Source organism: Chaetodon auriga, chromosome 12, assembly GCF_051107435.1.
Source record: "Chaetodon auriga isolate fChaAug3 chromosome 12, fChaAug3.hap1, whole genome shotgun sequence".
In the NCBI taxonomy this organism is placed as follows: Eukaryota; Metazoa; Chordata; class Actinopteri; order Chaetodontiformes; family Chaetodontidae; genus Chaetodon; species Chaetodon auriga.
Window position 1 is genome coordinate 594745 of NC_135085.1, and position 26977 is coordinate 621721.

Genomic DNA, 26977 nt, shown 5'->3' on the forward strand with positions numbered 1-26977 from the left:
AACAACCTGCCTTTTAGATCCAATCCCCACATCACTTTTAAAGACATTTTATGGTTTCTTCGAGGAGCAGACTTTAAATATAGTGAATTACTCTCCTCAGACGGGTGTCTTCCCTGCTGCCCCTTCTGAAGAAGAGCAATTTAGACCCTAGCATTTTTAATAACTACAGACCTGTATCCAACTTACCCTTTTTAAGTAAGATTTTAGAAAAACTAAATTATTTCTTAAATACTAACAACATTTTAGAGAAATATCAGTCTGGTTTTAGGGTGAACCACAGTACCGAGACAGCCATTTTAAAGATTTTAACTGATATCAGGTGTAATGCGGACTCACAAAAACTCACAGTCCTGGTGCTACTGGATCTAAGTGCTGCCTTTGATACAGTGGATCACCACATTTTATTAAACAGACTCAGAAACCTGGTGGGCCTCTCTGGTACTGGTTTTGATTGGTTTTACTCTATCTCACAGACCGTTGTTTCTATGTAAGTTTGGATACATGTTCCTCCGGAACCCATGAAATGAAGTGTGGGGTGCCCCAAGGGTCAATTTTAGGTCCAGTACTTTTTTAATCTTTACATGCTTCCCCTTGGGGATGTCATCAGGAGACATGGCATCAGCTTCCACAGCTACGCTGACGATAACCAACTTTACATTGCTGTGTCTCCTGATGACACGGTGCCTACTGATACCCTTTTAAACTGTATTTTAGACATCAAGTCATGGATGGCAGAGAACTTCCTACAGCTCAACCAGGATAAAACAGAGGTTTTAGTTATTGGTCCTGAAGGCAAGAGAGAGACACTTTTACCAAAACTACAAGGTTTTACACCCTCACAATCTGTTAAGAACCTGGGCATCATTTTTGACTCTGAGCTTGGTTTTATTCCTCATATTAAATATTTACCATCTTAAAAATATAGCCAGAGTCCGCCCGTTTCTCTCTCAGGCTAGCACGGAGGTACTGATGCATGCTTTTATCTCCTGCCGTCTAGATTATTGTAATGCCCTGCTCTCTGGTCTTCCCAAAAAAGACTATCTATAATTCACAATTACTCCAGAACTCAGCCACACGTGTGCTGACGAGGACCAGAGGGCGGGAGCACATTACACCTGTTTTAGAATCGCTGCATTGGCTCCCTGTGTGTTTCAGGATCGATTTTAAGGAGCTTTTATTAGTTTTTAAGTGTCTTAACGGTCTTGGGCCATCTTATTTATCTGACCTGCTTTTATCATATCACCCCTCGCAGATCCTGAGGTCCTCTGGCACCTGCCTTTTAATTGTTCCAAGGGTTCGGACCAAAACCCACAGGGAGGTGGCATTCACCCATTATGGTCCGAGGCTTTGGAACAGCCTGCCAGAGGGCATCAGGACTGCAGAGACCATTGGTGTTTTTAAAAGGAGGCTCAAGACTCACCTTTTTAGTTTGGCTTTTAATTGATTTCTTTGTACTCTTTTAATTCAGACCTGTTTTACCCTAGCCTATTATCTTTTAGCTTTTAGGTCCTTTTACTCTATTCTATTTTAGGTCTTAGGTCTCTTATTCTATTGTCTTTTAGGTTTCAGGTCTTTTTATTCCATTGTCTTTTATGTTTTAGCTACAGTGCTTCCTCATGGGGGTTCTCCACGCTGGGAGTTGTGTCTGGTCTGCCTGCCGGGGCGTCATCCTGGGGACCCCTCAGGCCTGGAGGACTGGGGGGCTCTGCCCTGTGTATGGAGTCCATCCCGGTCTATCTGGGTTGGGGGTCTCTGTTGTGTGGTGCTACCTGTGGCCGTGGGCTGCGATCCCTTGCAGTGTGGATGAGCTCCCCATAGGTGTTTTTTCCTCTCTTGATACCTCAGTGCCCTTGTCAAGCACCTTGTGTTGCATTTTTATGTATGAAAGGTGCTATACAAATTAAGTTTGATTGATTGATTGACCTGGCCTGCAGTCAGACGGGGGGGGGGGGGGCGCTGTGGGGAATGGTGGGGATATGGGAGTTGAGTCCAAGGGAGGGATCACCAGGGAGGGTCGAGGGTTGGAGGGAGAAAGCTTGGGCAGAGGGGGGTCATGGAGGCAGTTGTGGATAGTGGTGAGGTGTGAAGGGGTGGGGGAATGCAGGGCCATTTCTGGCTGTGAGTGAAACCTGTTAAAAAAGTGGTTTAGCTCATTGGCCCTCTCAAGGCTGCTGGATGCTGGTCTGTCTCTTACATTGAGCCCTGTGATCTCCTTCATTCCTGTCCACACATCCTTCACTCTGTTCTGCTGGAGCTTGGCCTCCAGCTTCCTCCTGTAAGCATCTCTGCCGTGCCTCTACTTCTCCCCCAGCTCTGGCTGAACACTCCTCAGTTCTTTTTTTGTCCCCTGACCTGAAGGCTTGTTTCTTCCTGTTTAGCAGACTTTACAGTTGACTGGTGATCCAAGGTTTGTTTATGGAAAAGCAGCATACAGTCCGGGTTGGCAGTATGGTCTGTTCAGAGAATTTCCGTGATGATCACCGGAACGGACGCTCTGTATCTTTGTGCCTTGGCCCTTCGTTTGGCTCCGGCTCTACAGCCACAATGTCATCTCCTCAGCTCGTCCAGGACTAGAATCCTCTCTCTGGGCAGCAGCATGGGTTTACACAAAACGCATAAACATTGCAACACATTTACGAAAAGCACAGTGTAACGGGCTAGTGGAGGACCCAATTGCAGTGCCAGCCGATTTACAGGGAATACGGGGAAACAGACAACCGGAGCAACAATGTGCCATACTCAGCAGAGAGCTGGCTCAGAAGGAGTTAGTGTGAGGAGAGTGGAAATCACGGACAAATTTCGGCGTGGTCGAAACCCGCAGACACAGGGCTAGGATGGAAGGAGTAATCAGGAACAGGCGAGGTCAGACACTGGACATCAGTCTGGAAAGGAAAGCTGGAGACTCTGGCATGACGCAAAGACAATCTGGCAACTGGGAAGAATGACAGTGTGGCTTAAATACCCTCTTGATGACTCTAATTGGCTAGGTGTGCAGATTGGCAGGTATGGGCGTGGCTGAAGAGCTGCAGCACAGGTAAGTGCTATGGTGGACTGTGACAGCACAGTTAAGAATTAGATTTAAAAAGAACTGAAAAACACTAAATGAACAAAAAATGAACAAAAACGACAGAGCTACTGCAACAGGCAGCCTCATAACACAGCGCCATCTTGCCATATTTCTGTTGTGATTTGACGCTATGTAAATAAAATTGAATTGAATTGAATAGTCATACAGTGTTACTGTAGTGTATTCAATATAAGAGCTGCAATACTCGGCATGTTCCCTAGGTGGCACTGTAGCTTTGGTGTTGTTACTGTGTTGTTATGGAGACTGGAGAATAAAACAAAACTAAGTTGACCACCTGACATGGCGTCGTCCACAACATATATTACATGGTGTCAGAGTAAAACTGAAAAAAGAAGAAAGAAATGGAGCAGATGAAACCCCCGACCTCACTAAGTCTAGAAGGAAATCTAGCGGAAAATTGGAGGATCTGGATCCAGAGGTTTGAACTTTTTCTCGTCGCCAGCGGAATTAATGAAAAGTCGGACGAAGTGAAAAGAGCCACGTTCCTGCATGTGGCCGGTGACGAAGCAATTAAGGTATTTAATACGTTTGACTTCGATGAAGATGTGGATGACTACGACGTTTTGAAAGAGCTGTTTCGCCGATATTGAGAGCCACGGAAAAATGTAACATATTTAAGACATTTATTCTTCACATGACTACAAGGAAAATCTGAAAGCATTGATGCATATGTGACTGATTTGAAGAATAAAGCAAGAGACTGTGAGTTTGAGCATCTCGCAGACTCACTGATTCGGGATCGAATCGTGTGTGGCATCACGGATGATCAAGTTAGAGGATGACTGCTAAGAGAACCTGACCTCACGCTGAACAAAGCAATAGACATTTGAAGAGCCAGTGAACTAACTCAGACTCAGCTTAGGTCGAAATTCTGGTTCACAAAGTCACCAAGCAAAAACACCATGACAAACAGAAAGATAATGGTGCTACATCACAGAGTACAAAGATGAAAAATCAAGGAAACTGCACCAGATGTGGAAACAGACATGAGCCAAGGAAATGTCCTGCATACGGACAAGTGTGCAAAGCCTGCCACAAGAAAAATCACTATGCAAAAATGTGTAATTCAAGAAGACACACAGATAACCATAAAGTGCAACACATAAATAAGGCCGAGGCCGATGATGAAGAATTCTTTATTGGCTCAATCCAAGCAGAAAAACATGACCACCCAGTCTCACAGATCAATACTGTGGATGCAAAGAAAGAAAAGTCGCAAGAAAATCTGATTGTCAACAAGAAAGTTTTGAAAGTCAGGCTGAATACGGGAGCTGACTGTAACATAATTTCCTTGAGTGACCTCAGAAAGCTGAGATTGGACAAAAGGGTGAGCAAATCACATTCCAAGCTTGTTGCATATGCAGGTCACAAAATCCAAGCTAAAGGAAAAATCATGTTGACATGTCAGTACAAAGAAAAAAAATATGATGTGGAATTTGAAGTAATAAAGAACAAGGCACCGCAATTCTGGGAGGACAGTCATGTGAAGAAATGGGTCTCGTCAAAAGACTACATGTACTTAAAACAGAGAGTGACATTCTCAGTGAATATGAGGACTTGTTCACTGGATTAGGCTGCTTACCAGGAGTGCACCACATCAAGACAGATCCAGATGTTACTCCAGTTGTTCATGCACCCAGAAAAGTTCCTGTCGCACTAAAAGACAAGATTGAAACAGAGCTGAAAAGAATGGAAAGTTTGGGGGTGATAACCAAACAAACTGAACCTACAGATTGGGTAAACAGTATGGTGACTGTAACAAAACCTAACAAAGTTTGGATCTGTATTGACCCACAAGACCTCAATACAGCCATTAAGAGAGAACATCATCCACTGCGCACAATAGAAGAAATGGTAGCTCAAATGCCAAATGCCAAATTCTTTTCAGTTTTAGATGCAAATCATGGATTTTGGCAAATCCAACTAGATGAAGAAAGCTCTCACCTGTGTACCTTCAATACACCATTTGGTAGATATCGATTCAAAAGACTTCCATTTGGGATATCATCAGCACCGGAGGTGTTCCAGAGGTGCATAGCCAGACACCTAGAAGGGCTAGAGGGTGTAGTCAATGTAATAGATGATATTCTAGTTTGGGGAGAGAGCATAGAGCAGCATGACAGTTGTTTGAGGCAACTGCTAGACCGCCTCAGAAGCATTAATCTGAAACTGAACAAAAGTAAGTGTAAAATAAGAATGACTGAAATCACTTACATTGGACATGTGCTCAGTGAGGAAGGACTCAAGCCTGATCCTGAAAAGATCAGAGCCATTCAAGACATGCCTGCACTCCAGAGGTTCACTTGGTTACTACAATACCTCTCCAAGTTCATCCCTAACCTCTCAGACATAAGCGCCCCTCTGAGGAAGCTGGAAGGAAATGTGGAATGGCACTGGGGGACAGAACAACAACAAAGTTTTGACAAACTAAAAGTTCTCGTCAGCCAAGCACCAGTACTCAAGTACTATGATGTCGACAAGCCAGTTACATTATCTGTTGATGCAAGCTCTGAGGGTTTGGGAGCTGTACTACTTCAAGAGGGACATCCAGTGGCATATGGCTCCAGGGCATTAAATGACTGTCAAAAACGTTATGCCCAAATTGAGAAAGAATTGCTTGCTATTGTATTCGGCTGTGAGAAGTTTCACCAATATCTATATGGTAGACATGTACATGTAGAAAGTGATCATAAACCATTGGAAGTGATATTCAAAAAATCACTTCTCAGCGCCCCAGCCAGACTACAAAGAATGCTCATGAGGTTACAAAAGTACAGTCTTGAAGTCAAATACAAACCAGGCAAGGAAATGCGTATCGCTGATGCTCTAAGCAGAGCGTTTCTGAAACAAAATGAGAAACTTCTTGATGAGGAGCTGGAAGTTAACTTTGTCAGCCAGCAACTTCCAGTATCAGAGGAAAAGTTGCAGGAATTCAGAAAGGCCACGGAAGAAGATGCAGAGTTGGGACTGGTTGCAAATGCAATTCTGAAAGGATGGCCAGATAAACAGAGACAGCTTCCAGACAAAATCAAACAATACTGGACATTTAGAGAAGAACTGTGCTATGTTGATGGACTCATATTCAAGAACTCAAGGTTAGTAGTTCCACACACACTGAGAAGTGAAATGCTCAGAAAAATCCACGATTCACACATGGGTATAGTTAAGTGTAAAGAGAGAGCCCGTGATGTACAGTACTGGCCGGGCATGGCAAAACAGATAGAGGAAGTTGTGGCTCATTGTGCTGTATGCATTGCACACAAAAATGAGAATCCTAAAGAGCCACTCATGTCACATCCAGTGCCTGAGAGAGCATGGGCGAAGATAGGTGTGGATTTGTTTCATTTCAATGAAGCAGAGTTTTTATTGTGTGTGGATTATTTTTCAAAGTTTCCAGAGATTGTCAAGCTGAGTGGAACCTCAAGCAAGCATATAATCATTGCACTCAAATCTGTCTTTGCAAGGTATGGTGTGCCAGATGAGTTATTCTCAGACAATGGTAGACAGCTGGTGAGCCAGGAGATGGTGGACTTCAGCACTGACTGGGGTTTCAAACACACCACCTCCAGTCCGACGTTTCCACAGTCGAATGGGCAAGTTGAGAGAGCTGTTCAGACAGTAAAAAACCTGCTGAGAAAAGCACAGGACAGCTCTAGAGACCCATACTTGGCCCTGCTGGAATACAGGAACACGCCACTGAGCAGGGTTGGCCTCTCACCTGTTCAGATGCTCATGGGGAGAAGGCTCAAATCAAAATTACCAGTGACAAAGACATTGTTGCAGCCAGCTGTCTTTGACAATGTTAGGAGCAACCTTGTGAATAGACAACAAAGACAGAAACATTACTTTGATCAAGGAACCAGGACACTGCCTCATCTCCAAGATGGTGAACATGTGAGGATTAGACAAGGCAGCAAGTGGGAACTAGCTACAGTGATATGGAAACACAACTTGCCGAGGTCCTACATAGTCCAAACAGCAGGTGTACAGAAGGAATCGCAGACACCTGCTCAAAACTAAAGAGACTTCTTTCCCAGGGACACCTGATGACACTCAATCAGAGCACCCAGGTCGTGTGGGACAAGACACTTTGCCAAGTGCTGATCCACCCAGTCCTACACCAGACTGTTCCAATGCACCACCCAGTCCAAAAGTAGTGACTGATAATACTGTAAATGGCCCTGTGACTACAACACGCTGTGGAAGACCAGTAAGAGTGCCAAAACGTTATATAGAGTAATTAGAACAGGCTAACTTACAGACTGTTATGGTTTGGTTCAAGGTTTGAATAAAGAAATTGTGTGTAAATAATAATAACAGAAAAAAAAAGTTGGTAAATGTTACACATTTAGCTGTTGTATACTGATTGTGATCTTTTAATTTTGGTCATGACGTTGAAGTACAGATATGTTCTGTTAAAAAGAAGTTAATTGCTTTTCTGATATGCAAAATATGTGAAGACTGTATAGTGAGTTTGATCAGTAAAATCAGGTGGCATTTTGATAATGAGAATGCTAATGTTAAATAAGTCTAGTCAGGACTGTAGAGTGTTTGAAGTGCTTTTGGGGTAATACAGTAAATTACCTGTTTCACAACTGTTATAACATTCTTCTACAAAAAAAAAAAAAAAAACCTTGAGAAATGGAGATGTAGTGTATTCAATATAAGAGCTGCAATACTCGGTATGTTCCCTAGGTGGCACTGTAGCTTTGTGGTGTTGTTACTGTGTTGTTACGGAGACCGGAGAATAAAACAAAACTAAGTTGACCACCTGACATGGCGTCGTCCACAACATATATTACAGTCACTAAGACTCTGGCACAGTAATGCCAAGTTTTAAATGTGTACATACATCACTCACTGTCACCCTGCACATTGTTATATTATTGTATATATTATTTATTGCTCATTTTCTATTTTTATTCAACTGTACAATTAGGGGGCAAAGGTTTCTAGTGGGTTAGTTCTGGTTATCAATGAGCTGATGAGGTAAAATGTCAATTACATTTTTTATACTGTTTTTAATTGAATGTATGTCAAAAAAAAAGATGAGCATATTATCACTTTCTGTTTTGTATTACACAGCATGTTGGAGGCCCTTTCAATCCTGAGGAGAATCTTCCTGTCTTTGCTTGATAATATGTGATGGAATCTAGGAAAACCCGTCGGATGTCACGCTGGCACTTTTCCAGGAAAACGTGAAAACAGTTCTCATTATATTTCACCTGTTTCATATGTTAAAAACGTTATTTAAATTAGGCACGCTGTGAATTAGGCACGAATGAAAAACGAACAGCGCATGATATCCGCCCCTAATGTGTTAGTCTACATAGCATAGTTATTATTGACACTGTCGCTAACAATTCCCAACAACGTCACAATTTGTGGGAAATGGAAATGTGTGACTGTCCCGCACAAAGCGGGACATCTGGTTACCCTAATCATTAAAATACTATTTTGACACCTGTCAGATGCTACAAGATACTGTCAGGCAGGGCTCTGTCTTCCCCTTTTTTCCCTGTGTTTTCCCTGTGTTTCCTTTGCCTCCTTGTGGTCTTGTCTGTCTTCCCCTGTCTGTCCAGGTCCGTGCTGGGAGAGTGCACCTGTTAGGCAGCTCCTCCTACCCGCCTCCTCTCACACACCTGCAAGTCATCACCTCATCACCTCCTAATCAGCTGCTGCATTTAACCCCGGCTCTTCTCTCCAGTATTCGTCAGATTGTCTGCTTACCTCCGTGGTATTCAGTTGTACCTCTGCCAGCCTTCTGATCCCCTGTGTCTTTTCGGTCGACTGACCTCTGCTCTGTTCTTCTTTTGTAGGAGCCTTTTGCCCTGTGGATAGCCCTCAGCCCAGCCTCGGTTGTGAGAGGAGTTGGAGCTCGGATTCTTCAGAGCGTGTTTTGTTTTCTTCCCGTTTTGGTGGACACCCTTGGTTGAACTGTGCAGAGTGGTTTTTGTGCTCTCGCCTTTTGTTTACCCGTTTTTGTGGACACCCTTGGTTAATAAACCCTTTTTGTTTCTACCTTCCTGTGCCCTGTGTTCTCTCTGAAGTCTTCACAGTGAGTTAGCCTTCCTCTGGTCTCAGGGTGTTCGTACACCTAACAGATACACACAGAGAGATGTCAAAGCTTCAGAGACGGCGAGAGTTTGAGGTAGCTGGTCATGTTCTGATTTAGAATCCTTGTCTTTAAACCTGTTTTTCTCAAAATTCTGCTCAAAAAAATCCTACTGATCAGATGACTTTGATTGATCATAACACTTGATGCAAACCAGATATAAAAATAATGAAAACAGATTTGAAAAGAGCTTGAAATAAGCTTCTAGGTGATATTAAAATCTCCAAATGGTAATATTTCGACATGACTGGTTTTCCCAGATCTCACCACATATATAGACAGCCTAGACACAGTATGCTCCCACTTTTATAAGCAAATTTGCTGAATTGCTGTCCTTAGCTCTGCCTAGATTTGCTAAGCTGCTGATCCTTGGAGACTTCAATATCCATGCTGCCCTGATGACCCCTTGGATCTGGAATTTTAAAACTTAGAGAGTCATTTAATGCATCACACACTTTGTCTGCTTCTACTCACTCAAAATGTCTTACGCTTGATTTAGTTTTACTCCATGGTATGAAGATTCCTGATGTTTAATGCGTCAATGCCAATGTCTCTGACCACCAATGTGTTATATTTAACATGGTGTCTTATGATACCTTTAGCCCAGTGACCCAAAAAAGATTGAGGATTTTTAACTCACCCTCTGGTGCTGAATTCAATACTGCCTTCAACTTCCCCTTTCCTTTGTCTTGCTCATCCCTTACAGCAAGTGAACTGTTGAACAATTTTAATAATACACATTCCTCCATCTTACATGAAATTCCTCCCTTCAAAACTAAAAAATCTAGTTGCCTATTAATGACCTAGATGAATGAAAATATTTGGGTGCTGAAGCAAAAATGCTGTATGGTGGAGTGACTGCAAAATCATCAAAACTCACATTTCAACTCAAACTTCTCAGGGCTCTACTTAAAACTTTTAACACGGAGGTTGAAAAGAGCTGCATATTTCACTACTTTAATTAATAGCAATTAATAGCTGAGAATAAATTGTGTTGAATGCAGCTTGCCAGATGGCTGCCGTGATGAACACATGCTCCCTCCTCCCTTACTCTCTCAGGGCAGTGTACATACATGTATGGAGAGTTGAACATTGGGATGAACATCATGTTGAGAGGAGGTCTTTGTCAGGGGGACAGGAACCTACATCTTGACCTGGTTTCCCAGGTTTGCAACAGGTTCAGTAGTGTGGGGGAGGTTATTGTTGTGTGTGGGAATGCACAGTGCACTGTGTGATTCTCCTTAAGAGCATGGGACAACCATCTGCTCGCGGTGGACGTGTTTTCTGTATCAGTCATGGACCAGGATGCTTTTGTATGCCTTCCCTCCAGTTCTACTGATCCTTCAGTTTTTGAACTGAGTGAGAAAAGACTGGTGATTCCGATAACTGGAGGGCACAGGTGTGCTTTCCATGCCTGTGGTGGATGCTGTCAGGCTGGCTGTGGCAGCTCTCATGGCACTGGAGACACTCTTTCTCAGGTGGGGGGAGAGATCAGGAATTAATAGGGCGGCGTTTGTCGGCATGGCTGCTCAATCGGAACATCTAGAGAGTTCGGGCCTCTCAGGATGTTGTTTGTACTTTGCAGGGCGCCAGGGCTGCACAGAGTGTGTTACACAGCCAAAAGGACAGCTTCCCAGCATTGGTGTGTAGAGAAGGGACAGGACCTGACTGTGTGTGTCTTTCCTTATGTGCTTTCATTTTTCCAGCTGTTTGTGGACAGGAACCTGGCCTTCAGCACTGTTAAAACTTATGCTGCTGCTCTTCCATCTGGCCACAAGGGGTCTGGTGAAAGACCAGTGTTTAGCAACTCTCTGATGAAGCATTTTCTGAAGGGCGTGCAGTGCATGCAATTTAACATTGGGTTTCTGCACACGGGTTGAGGCTTCATTTAAGCCAGTGGACCAGGTTCCACTCAAGTTGCTGTAAGCTAAAACGGCTTCATTTTTGGCTCTGATATCTGCAAAAAGACTTGGTGACTTATCTGCTCTCCCTCTGGCTCTGTCATGGGATTCATGAGGATGTTTACTAGGTGCACTTCTCTATCTCACTGCATCAGAGGGGTTTCATCTGTGGAAGACTTTTATTGTGGCCTTTTGGTCCTTCCCCTGTTCTTTCATTCATTCTGTGTGATGCTTTGCACTTCTCTGTGACTGACTCTGTACTGAGCGTTTTTTCAGAGTGATTGGTTTTGTGGTATCCAAGCTGTGTGCTGTCTGTGTCCTGCTTACTAACACATGGAAAGTCTTCATCCCTTTCTCTGCTCCTTGTTACAGTACATAACCTTCATCTCTCCTCTTTCACAACAAAAGGTTCTTTTTGTTCCCAGTCTTCATTCCCTCATCAGAAATGTTGGATATTTTCTAATGCTGTTCTGTAGTGGTGCTTGTGGCAGTCTTTTATACACAATTACATATGATGTACTGGCAGGGCATGGCATGCTATTGTTTTTTCTTTTTGCAAAATAAAAACCCAGTGTAGCACAGACCATATCCTGCTTCACCCTTATCCCACTAGCAATAGCCTTTGAGAGCAAGGCTTTTACGAAATAGGACATTAGTTACAGCAGGTGGACATGGATTAAAGTTTCAATGTCAAAACATACATCTTCTTCATTAGATGTATGCTATGACTTTTCTTTATGCTAACATGTTTGAGTGTTTTGAAATAATTTCTAATAGTAATGAAATTTATAAAGGAAGTCTGGAGGAATGTTTGAAGGTTTAAGACTAAATAACTTCAAGTGCTTAAGTATTCATACTTTACAGACAAGTGCAATAACTCATGAACTGATGACTTAAAAAGGCCACGCCCATTTGCACCAAAAAAATCTTCTGCCATTTTGAATTTTTTGGTAAACCAATTTTTTTTGGCTTCTTTTGACTTTTTCTTATTATGAATATTATATATTCCATTTCTGCCAATAGACGGCCCTAAATCTGATACACTTGTCCTTCAAGAGGCAACTCAGGATGACGCTGTTTTTTTTCTAAATAAAAGCCCCAAAGAGTAATTTTATCTGAACAGAAAACCACGGATGGAACGTAACGATTTTAAAATGGAATTCAGGATTAGGCTGTTTTTTTTTTTTTTTAATTGAGTAAAAGCCCCATAGAGTAACTATCTAAACAGGGTGATACGGTAGCTTCAAAATAAAATCCCTATAAAATAACTATGCCAATAAGGCACCAGTGAGTTTGTATGAAGAATTTCTTCTTTCACAGTTTTGAGGCTTTATATTTCCACTTCCAGCTTTGGCAGCATATAATTATCCCTTGAGTTGTTTCAGCATCATCTCAGCAGCACTCAGCTTCTTTACTACTCCCATCACATTTCAGGTTCCAAGTTTTCATTTCAATGCACTTCAGTTTACACCAGCTGTTTTTTTTTTTTTTTTTTTTCATTGCTTCATTAATTTAGGGACAAGATAATATATTTTTTTTTTCAACAAATCCATGATGCCTCCAACACCAGGAATATGTGGCAAGGCACACAGGCTATCACAGACTACAAGATAGCCCCTCCTGCGTGCGATAATGATGCTGACTTCCTCAACAATCTCAACATCTTCTTTGGGAGGTTTGATGCACTAAACAGCACTCCTGCGGTGAAAGCTGTCCCCCAGGAGGATGAAGAGGCACTCTGTCTCGACACAGCTGATGTGCAGAGGTCTCTGAGGAGAGTCAATTCATGGAAGGCTCCAGGCCCTGACAATATACCTAAATTTCCCCAGTGTGGGATCAATAAAGTCCAATCTTATCTTAAACCTCTGATCAGCAGATCAGTTCTACCTCCTGGATCATAGCCACTCCAGTTATATTGAATATCAAATTGCTTGGTCAATTTAATGTTTGTTCTCTAAGAATCAAATACCAACATTATCAGCTTTAGAAATATTGTTTAAACTAAATAAGAAATGTGAAGGTATCACTTTGGCTCTGGGACCTGCATGCTGATGAGAATTGGTTGTTATTTTTAACATACTGCAGATTAACCAATACGTTGGTCACTATTGAAAAGGTACATAAACAGCCCACTTCTTCACTTCACCAGAGTGTACAAACGGTGAAAATATGAGACACACTCAGGTCCTCACTGATTTCTCAGCTCTTACTATGGGCATACTACAGCATTACTGCATTTACCATTATACAAATGTACATACAAGCACCAAATTGCATCATGTGTCCAAATATATAAATAAATAAATGCGTCATTTAAAAATCCGATATGGCAGCCATTGTCCACTAAATATGGCTGCCAGATAAAATCCACTGCCATAGTCACTGTGTTGTTGTCCGCCTGACAAGTGCCTCACTCTTTACTCTTTTCTGTTATCATTACATTCTCCGTTTATTTGTACTAGAGCAGCTCGTCTCGTGATTTCAATGAATTTTTCGATTTTCATTGAATTTAATGATGCATTTTATTCGTTACTGAATTCGTCTTTATCCCAGTACACTTCATTGTTCAGTGTAGATGCTTTGCTGCTGGCACTCTGCTTTGCTTGCATTCTTGAGGTGATATCTTCGTTTTTTCTGCTTCCGGACAGCAGCTCCGGATCCTTTTAAACCACTGGGACTTAATCAAAAGGAATGGACTGTGTGAGAATGATGCCACTTTTTCATAATCATAACAATGTAAGGAATGAGGGTAATTCTGAAAGGTAACAACTGGGTCTCAGATCATTGTGGATGACTTTGAGATGTAAAGTGGTGTAAAGGCATGAGCATTGTATGCGCTTGCTCTGTGTCATGACAGAAAGAAATCCTGTATATTCTGGCTGTGCAACCAACTGTGAAAAACATCATAGCACACATACCAAAGGCATCATGAAACAGCAGAGATACTGAAGCAAGACTGATACTGATTGAGTGAACACACTATTTATCAGTAAATGTTTATCAGTGGCCCTCTATCACCAGCCAGAAGAGAATTTGAGAAATTCAGGAGATTGTTGGCTCCGAACATGTGGTTTTCACTCAATTAAGGCCACTCAATTATAGCAAAAATCATAACATGAACATTGAGATCACAATTATTTTAACATGGTTACTCAGTGACCTTGTAAATATCATGCATTTATTGAACTTAAAAAAACACTGAACTAATTTAACTGAAAACCCACTAGAATGTAATAAAATAAGAAGAACAAGAATACAATATATAACCAAATAAACGACTATTTAATATATGATGACTCTCTTCTCCCTTTTTGGCTGCTCCAAACACTAGCACCACAACAGCATGATGGATGCATATCAAACTCCAAGGGGCCGTTGGCTTGGCCAGGTTTTTGGAAACAATGGCTCACATGAGTGAGCACATAGTGAGCTGAACTAAAACATGTCGCTTAGAGTGAGTCTGGGCTTTAAGGGAGGGCCAAAAGGTAAGAGATGCACTGGATTTAAGACAAGAAAACAACAAGTGTCACTGCAAAATGGAATGTGGCATAATAATCATTTCATCACAGACAGTGGACTTGGTTATTATCAATGTATTGATATTGCTAGCGTTGTTGTCTGGGGCATAGGCCTTTCTGACTGTTTCTATGTTCTCTATCAGTTTCTCCAGACATCCAAACCAGATCAATTTCTGTCAAAAAAAAAAAAAAGGTATATAAATGATCATACTACCTGTCTTTTTATGGAAGCTATGACCATGACAGTAATCTTAATACTAGGCTCTGTTGATTCACTCTTTGATCATTTTGACTGTAAAACTCTGAAAGTTACTGATGCGATTGCTCCTGAAAAGGTAAAGAGAATGCGAGTGCAAATAGGGACTCAATAACTTTCTATATGTAAATGGCCTTTTGGGCAGATATCAGTCTGGCTTCAGACAACATCACACACTGAGACTGCACTGAAACAAGTATCAAATTTGTCTGTGTTCCATCCATCTTCAAATATGTACCATTCCCAAACAAGAGAAGAAGAATGCAATTAGATGTATTCAACAGAAGACAGAAGTGCAAACTGCAGAGAAGAGAGCAAGCAAAGAAGTCATTGGCTGCAGCAGTAATCCTTCCAACTCGTCCTTGAGTTAATAGCAAGCATCATATAGAAGATAAGATTCTCACAGGAGAAGATTCTCACAGGAGAATCTGCTGTGAAGGAATCTACTCCCAAAGAACTGAGAGCTGAAATTATGGTGTGAAAGAAAAAAAAAAAAAAGAACTAGCCTGAATGAGATGAGTCTACAAAACAATAATAAAGGTCGACATTCTGGCTGGGTTACCAACATTCATGACTGATGGCAGTTTTTCATCTTGTAGCTCCCTAAATCAAACCAAAGTCTGGCCTCCCATTATTTCAGCAGTATATGCTAGCTTTAACTGAGCCTTGAAGGAATTTGTTTTTTGACTTTTTATTGTGGCATTGATTTGACCACTGTTTCAAACTCTGTATTCGTATAATGTATTACACTAACTAGTACCAATATGGCCTAACAGGGAATATCTAATAAAATCTTCCATATGCAATTAGGAACACTACCTTTGAAAAGACAGTTTGCATTATTGACTGTTTTGCTATTTTTATTGAGAAATCAGATGTGGTCCTGTAACTCATTAACAATGTTGTAATGTGACTCATAATATGCTCATCTTTTTTAAGGCAAAAGTTTGCAACAGAGTTTGCTGCATCATTTACAGAGAGGTCCTTTGCAAAAAATGGACAATTTATTTCTGACACCTTAACCGCAGCAGCTGCAGAAAACTCTGAGTCCTGATAAATGGGTGTAAGGGTGAAATCCTGAATGCTTTATGTTTAAACTTTTATGTCAATCAACATTAATTCTAAATAATGATTTATGTATTCCTTGGTTACAGTTATGTGTTCGGCTGCATGTCGTAATGATTTGTGAGGAGTTCTGATAGATCCAGCATGACGACTTTTGGCAAACAGGATGCTGCAAACTGACAACAGAGAGGACCACTGGCTTCATGATCTGTCCCTCTTATGTACAGCTTTTGGGGAGGTTTTAATACAGTTGGGCTTGCTCAACAGGGGTCAGAGATGGCTTTTGTAGGCTTTCAGCAGCTCTCTAGAGTAGGATGAGGGAAAGCTGATCAAATAACTGCAGTCTGCATAACGCAGTTCTAAAACGTTGTCCATTTAAGCTTTTTCAATACCTGTGAAAAGTACCCCAGTGACATTATAAGGGTAGGTAGTGTTTAATCTCTCAAATTTTGCACTCTGTTGACCCTTGGTAATTATTTTAGTGTTTCTAAGTTATGCAAATGAGGCCCTGCACCCATCTGGCCCAGGCTTGGGTCTTTGAATCCCCTCTTTGAATATGAATTAATCATTGGTGAGCCAGCCAGGAGAGGCTTGAGGGAGCTAAATGCCTGGACGGAGCTGCTAGTTCTTAGATCAACAGAGCCTTTTCTAAGTCTGCATATGCTGGTTGCATCTGAGGGCAGTATGCATCCATCGAGGCAAAAGCAAGCTGTAGCCTCTCCTCCAAAGCACCTAAACTGATAAAGTGAAAGTATTGTTTGATGTGTATGGATGTATGAAGAGAACTGAACTAAACTGACATACTGTGTGAGTATGTACAAAGGTGAAATGACTGAGTGGGTGCTTAATGTGATGATAGTGTGTTGGTTAGTTGTTTCCATTAAGGGAGGACAGGCAATACAGAACAAGATGCTGTCGCTACCACTCTCTGCAACCAGATGGAGAGGTGCAGGATATTCAATTCAATTCAATTCAATATTCCTTTATTTGTCCAGCGAGGGGAAATTCCAGATTACAGCAGCATCAGTAGAGCAGATTAATATAAGAAGTGAATGCAAATTAGAAACACCATCAGTATATATACAAAAGAGTGAGAATTTTAAATAAAAATAAAAAAGAAAGCAATTATAAAAAATTGTCAGAAATTGTAGAAATTGCACAGACACACAGGAGTTAAATTGTTTTCAATAGCATTTGCTCTTGCATTTGTAATTTTATGGGCTGCAGCTGTTAGATGGGCAGTGAACATTATATTAGGGGGGACAGAAACACAAGGAATAACAACACGTTTTTGGTTTACATCTTAGCCACATACAAAAACCCAGAAGGTGTTGAGTGTTGTTAGGACACACATTTGATCAAACTGAATATTTGGCAAATCACAAGGTGGAGAAATTTGAGACAGGTGCAGGGGGATTTTCATGAAGTTGGATGGATTACCTCTCTGAGACAATTGTGGACTCCATTTGTTTTGGTGTTTGAGAGACTCTGTCAGACTCAGACTCCTTTGGCTCTGATGCAGCCATCTCTCCACCTGAAGTCACCACTCTTGGCTGTGTAACAATGTCCCGCCCACAGTCCTCACTGATTGGCTACATGGCACAAGTGAGTCAGTGACAGCCAATCAACACTGAAGCCTCTACATGCAATGCCACAGACAAGGAGAAGCAGACAACTGCTCCGGTGATCCAGCAGAGGTAAGGCAACAGAGTCAGTTGAAGTTGCAATAAAAACCCTCTATGATGAAGTTTTAAAAATACCACAACCATATGATCAATTTCAGTGATAACATGCAAGCTCAGAGTTGACATTTCACCAGCCTACTTGTCTAATCACATCAAGCATACGACTTTGCAAGATAAATAGTGTCACACACCCAAAAAACAAAAAAAAAAGATGTAACCAAGTAAACATGACCTGAAGCTCCTTACTTACTAATAATAATAATAAAAAAAAGATGACATAACGACAGACTGGTAGATAGACTATAGCAAGTATAAGGGAGGAAAACCTCTTGAATTCAGCTGTTTGGCTCTGGAGATGAAACTGTTCACAACTTCAACAAGGCGTATTTCATGATGACGCACCGCTACATTATAATTGCCGCAACCGGTTTATAACTGGGGCCAGACGCATAATAATAATATAGGCCCTTTCGGTTAGCATTACTTTCTGGGAATAATAAATCTTCTAACGTGTCTCAGCCAGTGGGGCGGCTCCTGGTTTTTCAATGAAGTCACCACTCTTGGCTGTATAACAATGTCCTGCCCACAGTCCTCATTGATTGGCTACATGGCACTGTCTGTCTTGTTGCTGCTGTAACATGTGAATTTCCCCCCATTGTGGGATAAATAAAGTCTATCTTATCTTATCAATAAACAACACCAGAGGTGATTATAGCCTAGTTTAACAGTACTACACGCTAACATGTCCTTGTTTATTTACAATCGCCTCTCCCTCAGCGCTCATGCTCTCACTACACTATGGCGCAGCAACTTAACTACTGGTGTTAAATGATCGTCTTTTTGCCTGTCACTCGTAAAGTCTTGGGATATGAGTCAGGCAGAGAGCACACGTCGTGGAGATTATGCTGTTTTATTTTCAATCAATAAACTTACTGTCGCGTCTACAACTCACGTGTGTAATGAAGCCTTTATTGTTTGCATTTACAGTTGCTAAGTGCCTTATTCTTATTTATGTAATACGACATACAGTTCTAAGCACAAGAGTTTACATCTAGCCTACTGTTCTGAGATTCAGAATGTGCCTTTATTTCTCTAAATATATATAAATAAATATAAGCATGCAAGTCTTCAGAGAAGTCTCTGCACTTTATGAGAAGAAGAGAAGCCGCCTAACAGGAGAGCACGCTGAGCAGCTCTGCTTTCTGCACCACAATCTGGTGCTACTGAATTGGGAGTACTAACTCAAACCAAACTCAAACTAACCCATATTTCAGAACAGTTCAGTTCAGTTTATTTTGTTGATGTTTCAAAAATTCAGGGAGCTATTTTATTTATTTATTCCTTTGAGTGAGTTTTAAGAAATGCTGCTGAAAGGCCCCTGCACTTTTTGTTTTAAAAATAATTAAACTTAAAGGCATTTCAATTAAGATTTTGTGTTTGTGTTATTTTACAAAAAGTTAAGGTCTTTTTTTCAGTGTACACAAAGCAAACAAACAGTACACTGCATTCAAATTAATCCCAGGTGTGCTACTCTATATTTTGACACCAAAATTTTCATTTTTGCTGCAAACAAATATCGGTTCTAAATATCGGCTAAGCGGTTTCGCTTGATTATTAATAATCGGTATCCGTATTGGCCCTGAAAAATCCATATCGGTCGATCTCTAGTGCTGATTAGGACAAGTCGAAGGATGAACCAGAGATTTTCAAGTCATTACCAATTAGTGCAAGGCAAGGACACAAGGGTGCAAAGATTCAGTAGAGCTTTCGGGGTTGCGGGGGGCTGGAGCCTATCCCAGCTAGCAATGGGCGAGAGGCGGGGTACACTCTGAACCGGTCGCCAGCCGATCGCAGTGTGCGACACCAATACTGGCTAATACAGGACAGCTTTGAATTGGAAGTGATGAACTGGAAACAAACATCAAGTATGACAAAGTCAAAGACAACAACAACAAAAGGGTAGGCAAAAAGCAGAAAAAAAGGTGCTGGTTTACACAATAGGGAAAGCCACAATGACAGTCATGCTGAGCAGAGAAGTTGGAAATCAGGAAAAGAAGAGAAGCATAAAGAAGAGTGGCTGGGGTATAAACCAGACCCACCAAATAGCTCAGAGACAAAAATCCCTTAGAACAGGACTGTTCTGGGTGGTAGAAAGCCAGGAAGGGAATGGTAAATTGGAAAGGAAAATGGAAATACAAGCTACAATGACAGTGAAGGCAGAAGATACAAAGCCCCAGGAATGCCAAAATGACCCCAGAGAATTTATTCGAGGTAATGTTCAAGAAATATACTAGATATACTAGAGCCAGTACAAATATGCCCCACAGTGTGGTGGGGCAGATGAAGATGGACTGGCCACCGAACACACACAAAATCAAGTGGAACAGCATAGAAAGGACAAGAAAGAAGCAGAAGAGCAGAACAAAGAACTGCCCGGCAAGCTCACTCAGCTCCAGCTGGAAGAACTGTGCAGACAAAAGAAAGATAAGGACAATGTGAAACAGGCCAATTAAGGGCCTCAACCACAACTACAACCACAACAGCAGCAGCAACACCTGCCGTCAGATAACCTGCCCATTGAGGATGTGTGCTGGGGATGTAACCAAGTGGGATATCGAAGAACTGAATGGGACTGTCCTACCAATCCAATGGACAGGACCAGCCACATGATGGCAACAACACAGGTGCCCAGAGCAGCCAGAGGAAGAAGTGATGTCACCAATCATCTCAATACAACCACAATATCAGCCTACCAATGCCAGTCATCATCAATCCACAAGAACATCAGTTTATGGTGGACACAGGTGCAATTTTCAATTCAATTTTATTAGTATAGCGCCAAATCACAACCAAAGTTGTCTCAGGACACTTTCCAAATAGAGCTGATACAGGCGGAGCTCTTGTTGTTTGTCCACATATTGAGATAACTGTTTCAGACTATGTGTTCATGGAGAGCACAAGTGAATTTTCAATGCAGGGCAATTACTGTACATACACATTCAGTAGAAAGATGCAATTAGATGTTCACTTCGAGCATCATGAACTGATACAGTGAGTTGAAAATATAACTTGAGTGGAAAATTTGTGCATATCCTGAGGATTTATGAATGTCCTTCATAAATCTACAAAGATGAGAGGAAAAGGAGAGAGACTGGAGGGACATAACAGAAAGAATTGGACTTCCTGCTGAGTTCAGAAATCAGAGGCTGACCTGAACACAATTACAAAGACGTACAGTTTTGCAACCTACCTTACAACTTAAGTCTCCACAGTTGGTCCATTGGCTGTTTAAGGAAAATAAACAGACTTCCACAGTACACAGCACATCCCATATCCACCCTATTCCATCTCTATTGTGTATTATGCACATCCATATGACAAGACCACATTGTCGGCAGTAATGAAATCTTAAATAAAATATTACATTGTAAACACAAAACCCCTCTCATACATACACTGAACAAAAATATAAATGCAACACTTTTGTTTTTGCTCCCATTTTTCTTGAGCTGAACTCAAAGATCTAAAACATTTTCTATATACACATCAAGACCATTTCTCTCAAATATTGTCCACAAATCTGTCTAAATCTGTGTTAGTGAGCACTTTTCCTTTGCCGAGATAATCCATCCCATCTCACAGGTGTGGCATATCAAGATGCTGATTAGACAGCATGAATATTGTACAGGTGTGCCTTAGGCTGGCCACAATTAAAGGCCACTCTGAAATGTGCAGTTTTGCTTTATTGGGGGGAGGTCAGAAAACTGGTCAGTATCTGGTGTGACCACCATTTGCCTCACGCAGTGCAACACGTCTCCTTCACATAGAGTTGATCGGGTTGTTGATTGTGGCCTGTGGAATGTTGGTCCACTCCTCTTCAATGGCTGTGCAAAGTTGCTGGATATCGGCAGGAACTGGAACATACTGTTGTATATGCCAATCCAGAGCATCCCAAACATGCTCAATGGGTGACATGTCCGGTGAGTATGCTGGCCATGCAAGAACTGGGATGTTTTCAGCTTCAAGGAATTGTGTACAGATCCTTGCAACATGTATTAACATGCTGCAACATGACGTGATGGTCGTGAATGAATGGCACAACAATGGGCCTCAGGATCTCGTCACGGTAACTCTGTGCATTCAAAATGCCACCCATGTTTGTTGTCCATAACATACGCCCGCCCACACCATAACCCCAACTCCACCATGGGCCACTCGATCCAAAATGCACAGTGTCACCTCTTTCCAGTTGCACTTGTCATGGCTTTGATTTGGCTTACATAATTTCACATTTGCAAGCAGAGAGCTGAAAAGCTAGTTAGGACCCTGGAGCTTAACGTTCAGCTTTGAGAGGAACTCCACGATGAAGATCAAATCACACAGACACTTGCTATCACTGCGTTCCATGATAGATTTTCTCTTCATCTCCATGAATTGGCCAAATTTGACTTTGTCTGATGCTCCCAGCTCTGCAGCAGCAACAAGGCACTCCTTCATAAATTCTCCTTCCGAATGAGGTTTCAGCTTCGTAGCCATGACCTCATTCACCCAAAAATTTGCCTGCATAACAGTCTCTGTCAGAATGCGGTATTCTGAAAACTGCTTTGGGCACCCAAACTCTGCCGAAGAGTGCTATCTTTATCTAAGCACATTTGTTTTTCCTGACAGTCGCCACAAAGCATGTCAGCTATGATACACAAGTGTGACGTGTGTTGCATTCAGAAGGATAGTTAGGTTAGTCCACTATTTTTGTTTTAGCACAAGAAAAAGTAATTGCTGTCTAGAGAATACATTGTATTTCTGAATTGCTTTCTGAATTGTTTTTTGCCTTGGGGGATGTATCAAACTGTCTTGTGGGCCACATCTGGCTTGGAGGTCAGATGTTCCCCACCCCTGCACTATAAATATGATCTGTCACAGAAGAGGTTCAGTTTCTCAAACTCCATTCAAGTCTTTTGTAATCATTCTACTAGAGGAAGTAACTAGAGATGTAACGTATTGCCCTTCATTATATAATAGGTAATGAAACACAAAATGGACTTCCTCTCACCAAAATCACAATGATGTAGAACAGAGAAAAACAGTAAATTCTGATGCTGTAGGAACTGCAACCCGTTTTAAACTACTTAAATAATTAACTGATTCTAAAAATGTGTTGGTGAATGATTTTCTGTCAACAAATTAATTGTTTCAGGACAATTCTACTCAAGCAAGTTGTTTGTTATTTAACAATAATCTAAGTTTGCTATCTAGATTTGCATGAAACATCAACAGATCGTCTTATTACTTTGAGTGGAATGTCACAAATACTATAGCGTAACCTGTTTTTAAAAATTTGAAGTAAATGAATCATACAATTTCACCTCCATAATCCAGGAATGTCCATGCAAAATGTCTTAATCAGAAAACTTAATATCACACCATGGACATGTTTTCAAGTGGTTCCAATCTCACATCTCATTTTGCATATGTGAGTTTTCCATCACATATCACCACTGATTGACAAAACTGATTTAAACTTATGAACTCCCAAGAACAAACAAATACTGCAGTTCTGTAATAAAAGGTTTTACGAATTTACAGGTTCATAGAAATTCTAAATGCCAGGGGCATACTCAGAAATCTACACCTGCTGATTCTCGTTCAGGGTCACAGGGTGGTACTGTCTAATTCCAGTCTGAATTAAGTGAAACAAACACAGACTAGTCATGGTGCTATGCAGTATGCAGTATTACAAACTAGTCTGTAAATGTTACAAGGCACACTTTAAGTGCCATTATATTTGTATATACGTGCAGTCCAGGTCAAGCAGACTGTGATACTTATTAATTGAAAATATAATTTCCAGATTAACTATGAAAATATTTGTTTGTTGAAACCCTAACCTACTCCACTAGCTTTCTGAGGAAAACATTGACACAGCTATAATTAATAGCTACTTTGAGTGTTGAAAATGTTATAAACAAAGCATATGATCCGCTTAGAAATTATGACGCATTCTTACAGATAAAACCACCCAACTGTAGATCAAATGATTGATATTTTCTGACCAACTTGATGTTTTCTGTCGAGTTTGATGTATGTCTTTGTGTAAGATGAGGTTGTATGGAAGGAATCAATTTTCCTTGCAGAAGGACAAATAAATCTAAATGTAAAATAGCTCCACCTCGACCAACTACAGCAGTTAAATCCTACTTACACATTTAAGATGGTATTACAGTTTACAATTACAATTCGTCATTTGGCAGATGCTTTATCCAAAGCAACGTACATATGAATTCACTCATTGAAGGCACAGCATCAAGGGCAGTTTTGGGATTAAGTATCTTGCCCCAAGGATACTTCGGCATGTGTACTGCAGAGGCCAGGGATCGAACCACCGAACTCCTGATTGGCAGAGGACCGCTCTACCTCCTTAGCCACGGCGGCCCCTGTTTTAATTCCAATAATATCCATACAACGATAGGAGCCTTTCTCAACGCATATTTTTTTACTTTAAGTAGGCCTACATTTTGCTGATAAATACTTTCGAATTTTTTACTTTTACTGAAGAATCATAATACTTTTTCCACCATTGGTTACTTTACAATATGTGCACCCACAGGTTAGTTCTATATGGCTGCAGGCTACACCTTTTATTCTCAGTGAACTGTGTGCTGCATGATATTTTATCTGTACATTGATTTAACAGATGACTGTGGGCCAGCTGCTGTCAAACGCCACCATGTGTATCTTGAGTTAAGGTTCATTGAAATTTATGACTAAACCCAGAAGCTTTTTGTCCAACCAAGTAAGTTTTTTTTTTTCCAATTGCAACAAAGGGAAATAACTTCAGCAACAACAGCATTCACTGTGTGACATTATATTTGACTGACAGATAAGGATCAATTCCCTCTGTGTTATATTACACAGTTTAGCTTGTGTTATCTTGCATGGACAGTTGATAAGGATATAGGAGAGAAATGAGCTAAAAGCTTCCCACAGCATCATGTGTGTTGGCCTGCGAAGGGGGGCATGCTGAGGATGGCAGTTGGTAGTCATGCTGTAGGAGTTGGCGTCATTCAGAGGCCACAATGGCGCCAAGAATGCCAACTACTGTCAGAGAAGCCCTCTACACACTGATTCATTTGATTACACACTAACACACGCATAAACAAACACATATCCCAGCCTCCATCCTACCTCCATATCTGGCCCAGCTGGAGGATGTGGATGACTGACTGGCAGAACCAGACGGAAAAGGAGTAGTAGGCCGATCGTCTCCTACTCCTGCTGCCCACGGCAGTGCTCGCGGTGCTATTGGTCGTGGTGTTCTTGCTAGCGGTCGACGCCTGTCTCTGCGGCGTGGCCGGGTGGTGTTGAGCGGTAACGTCGCCGTGTGAGGCAGAGCTACTCAGTAGCTTATTCCCATCCATATGGCCGCAATCGGCGGCAGATTCCACACCGTCCTCCGTGCTGAAATCATGGACGAACCATCTGAAGCTAAACAGCTGGACCGAGAAGGAGCCGAGCACCACAAAGAAGAGCGTCAGGCCGAACCACCAGTAGTCGCGCCGGAGGTAGTAGTCGACCGACAGCCACACGTCGGTGCCCACGTCGGCCAGATACACAGTCACTGCGGCTACGATCCACAGGCAATCCCATATCGTGTATTTCTGCTGCTCCCTATTCAGACGAAGGCACGTCGTGTTGGAGCCTCCCCCGCCGCAACACCGCGACTCGCCGTTGGCGAAGTCCCCATCTCCGGTGCCCACAGAGTCGAGCTGTGTGCCCGGGTGGAGTCCTTGAACCGAACCGGAGTACTCTGAGTTCTGCAGGGGTGTGAAGGCCACGTCGCTCTTTTTCATCTTCAGGACCCCGTCCGATTTAGCCGCCATTATTAGAAGCTTGTAATATTCCTACTCTATTATATTTCCTCTGTACCTTCCCTCCTTCTCTCCTCTACCCTGCCTCTCTCCGTCGACACCCTCCTGCGCGCCTCTCCTACTCCTCCTCCTTTCTGGGCCGGACTACCTCCTCTAAACTGCCTGTACATAATACAGAATAAAGACAAAAAAGAAGACTGGAGGTCGCCCCGTTCCTGCACCGATATTTTGGTCCATACCACGTATTTATTGGACTTCTGTGTCTGATTTGCTCATCCAACTGACAGAAGGGGTTTTCCGCTTTGTTTCCTCCACCCGCAGAGAGCCTACCTGAACGATTGTATATCTGCAGTTCGTCACTCTCTGCCCCACATGAGATGATTCAGAGTCAGATGTTAGGAATGAAGGTGGACAAAAGAGCCACGGAAAAGGGGAAGGCTGAAGCCATCTGATTCTTCCATGGCACAGACCAAAAACTATGACATCACCCTCTCCCCTCTCCCCCCCCCCCCCCCCCCCTCTCTCTCTCTCTCTCTGCCTGTCTCTTGGCTGTTGGCATACCATTTGAGCTCAAAGTAAAGACTTTTGTCAAAGCCCCCTTCTGACAAAAAAATCTCCCATGTTTCATCTCGGTTTTTTTTTTTAATATATTAAAATAAAAACCGAGATGAAACAGCCTCAAGTCCTGCAAGGTCCAGACTGGTTTCCAGCACCATGGACAGATCCTGCTGTTACTTTTAGCAGCTTCTCTAGAGACTGCACACTCTTAAAAACTTTTAACAGTTCTCAAAACATTCAGAGCAATCACCAAATCATTGTACACAGTGCAGTGCAATTTTTAATTTATCTAAGATAAGGCTGCCTCTCATTCAAAACCTAATCCAAACTGTTGCCACAGAATTGTGAGAATATCGTTATCCAAAATAGTATTGTAGAGTTTAACATTAAACCAGGAAAACAGACCAAGACCTAAAGTGCACTAAAGTTCATGGATGGGGCTGACCATAAAAAGACAAGAAGGTCACGAAGGTTCATTGTCTTTACTGTTATCTTTTCTATTGACTGCTCTTCAGAACAAACTCGCTGCTCTGAGTCTTTTGGACTAAATCTGGTCTGATATAAATTCAATGAACCAGAATGTTTATGTGGGAAATCATCTTTTATAAGCCAACTTTATATTCAACTTTTGTTTCTCGAAAAATAACATACATTACCAGCTGGGTGGCTGCTCAACAGGTAGGGTGGTAATGAGCAGTTGGCTTCCTGGCCAACTAGTCGTACTTTAAAAGCACTTTGAATGGTTGTTAAGACTAGAAAAATGCTAAATAAACAAACCAACCATTTACCATATTAGCAAATACTGTGATAAGAGGCTCAATTTCAACTTTCCAAGGCACTATGGAAGAAATGGTTTCAAAATAATATTTGGTAGGTTTACTGACAACTGGAATAAAATATGCTGTTTTGAGTCAAGTTTCTCAAGG

At 41.7% G+C, this 26977-nt stretch overlaps 1 protein-coding gene across 4 annotated transcripts in view; it reads right to left on the reverse strand.

Moving 5' to 3' along the window:
* Positions 1-26954, reverse strand: part of xkr4 (XK related 4) — a 77141-nt gene extending 50187 nt beyond the window's left edge. For 3 of the 4 annotated variants that reach the window (XR_013077901.1, XM_076745928.1, XM_076745927.1), the window contains exon 1: positions 24811-26954. Coding sequence is in view for 3 of the 4 variants with exons in the window: in XM_076745928.1 (XP_076602043.1) it covers positions 24811-25505 (695 nt within the window). In the remaining variant the exon portion in view is untranslated. Of the gene's footprint in view, positions 1-4088; positions 9186-24810 lie in introns of those variants that run through there. The other variant, XM_076745929.1, reaches the window with a different exon arrangement.
* Positions 26955-26977: the final 23 nt, after the last annotated feature.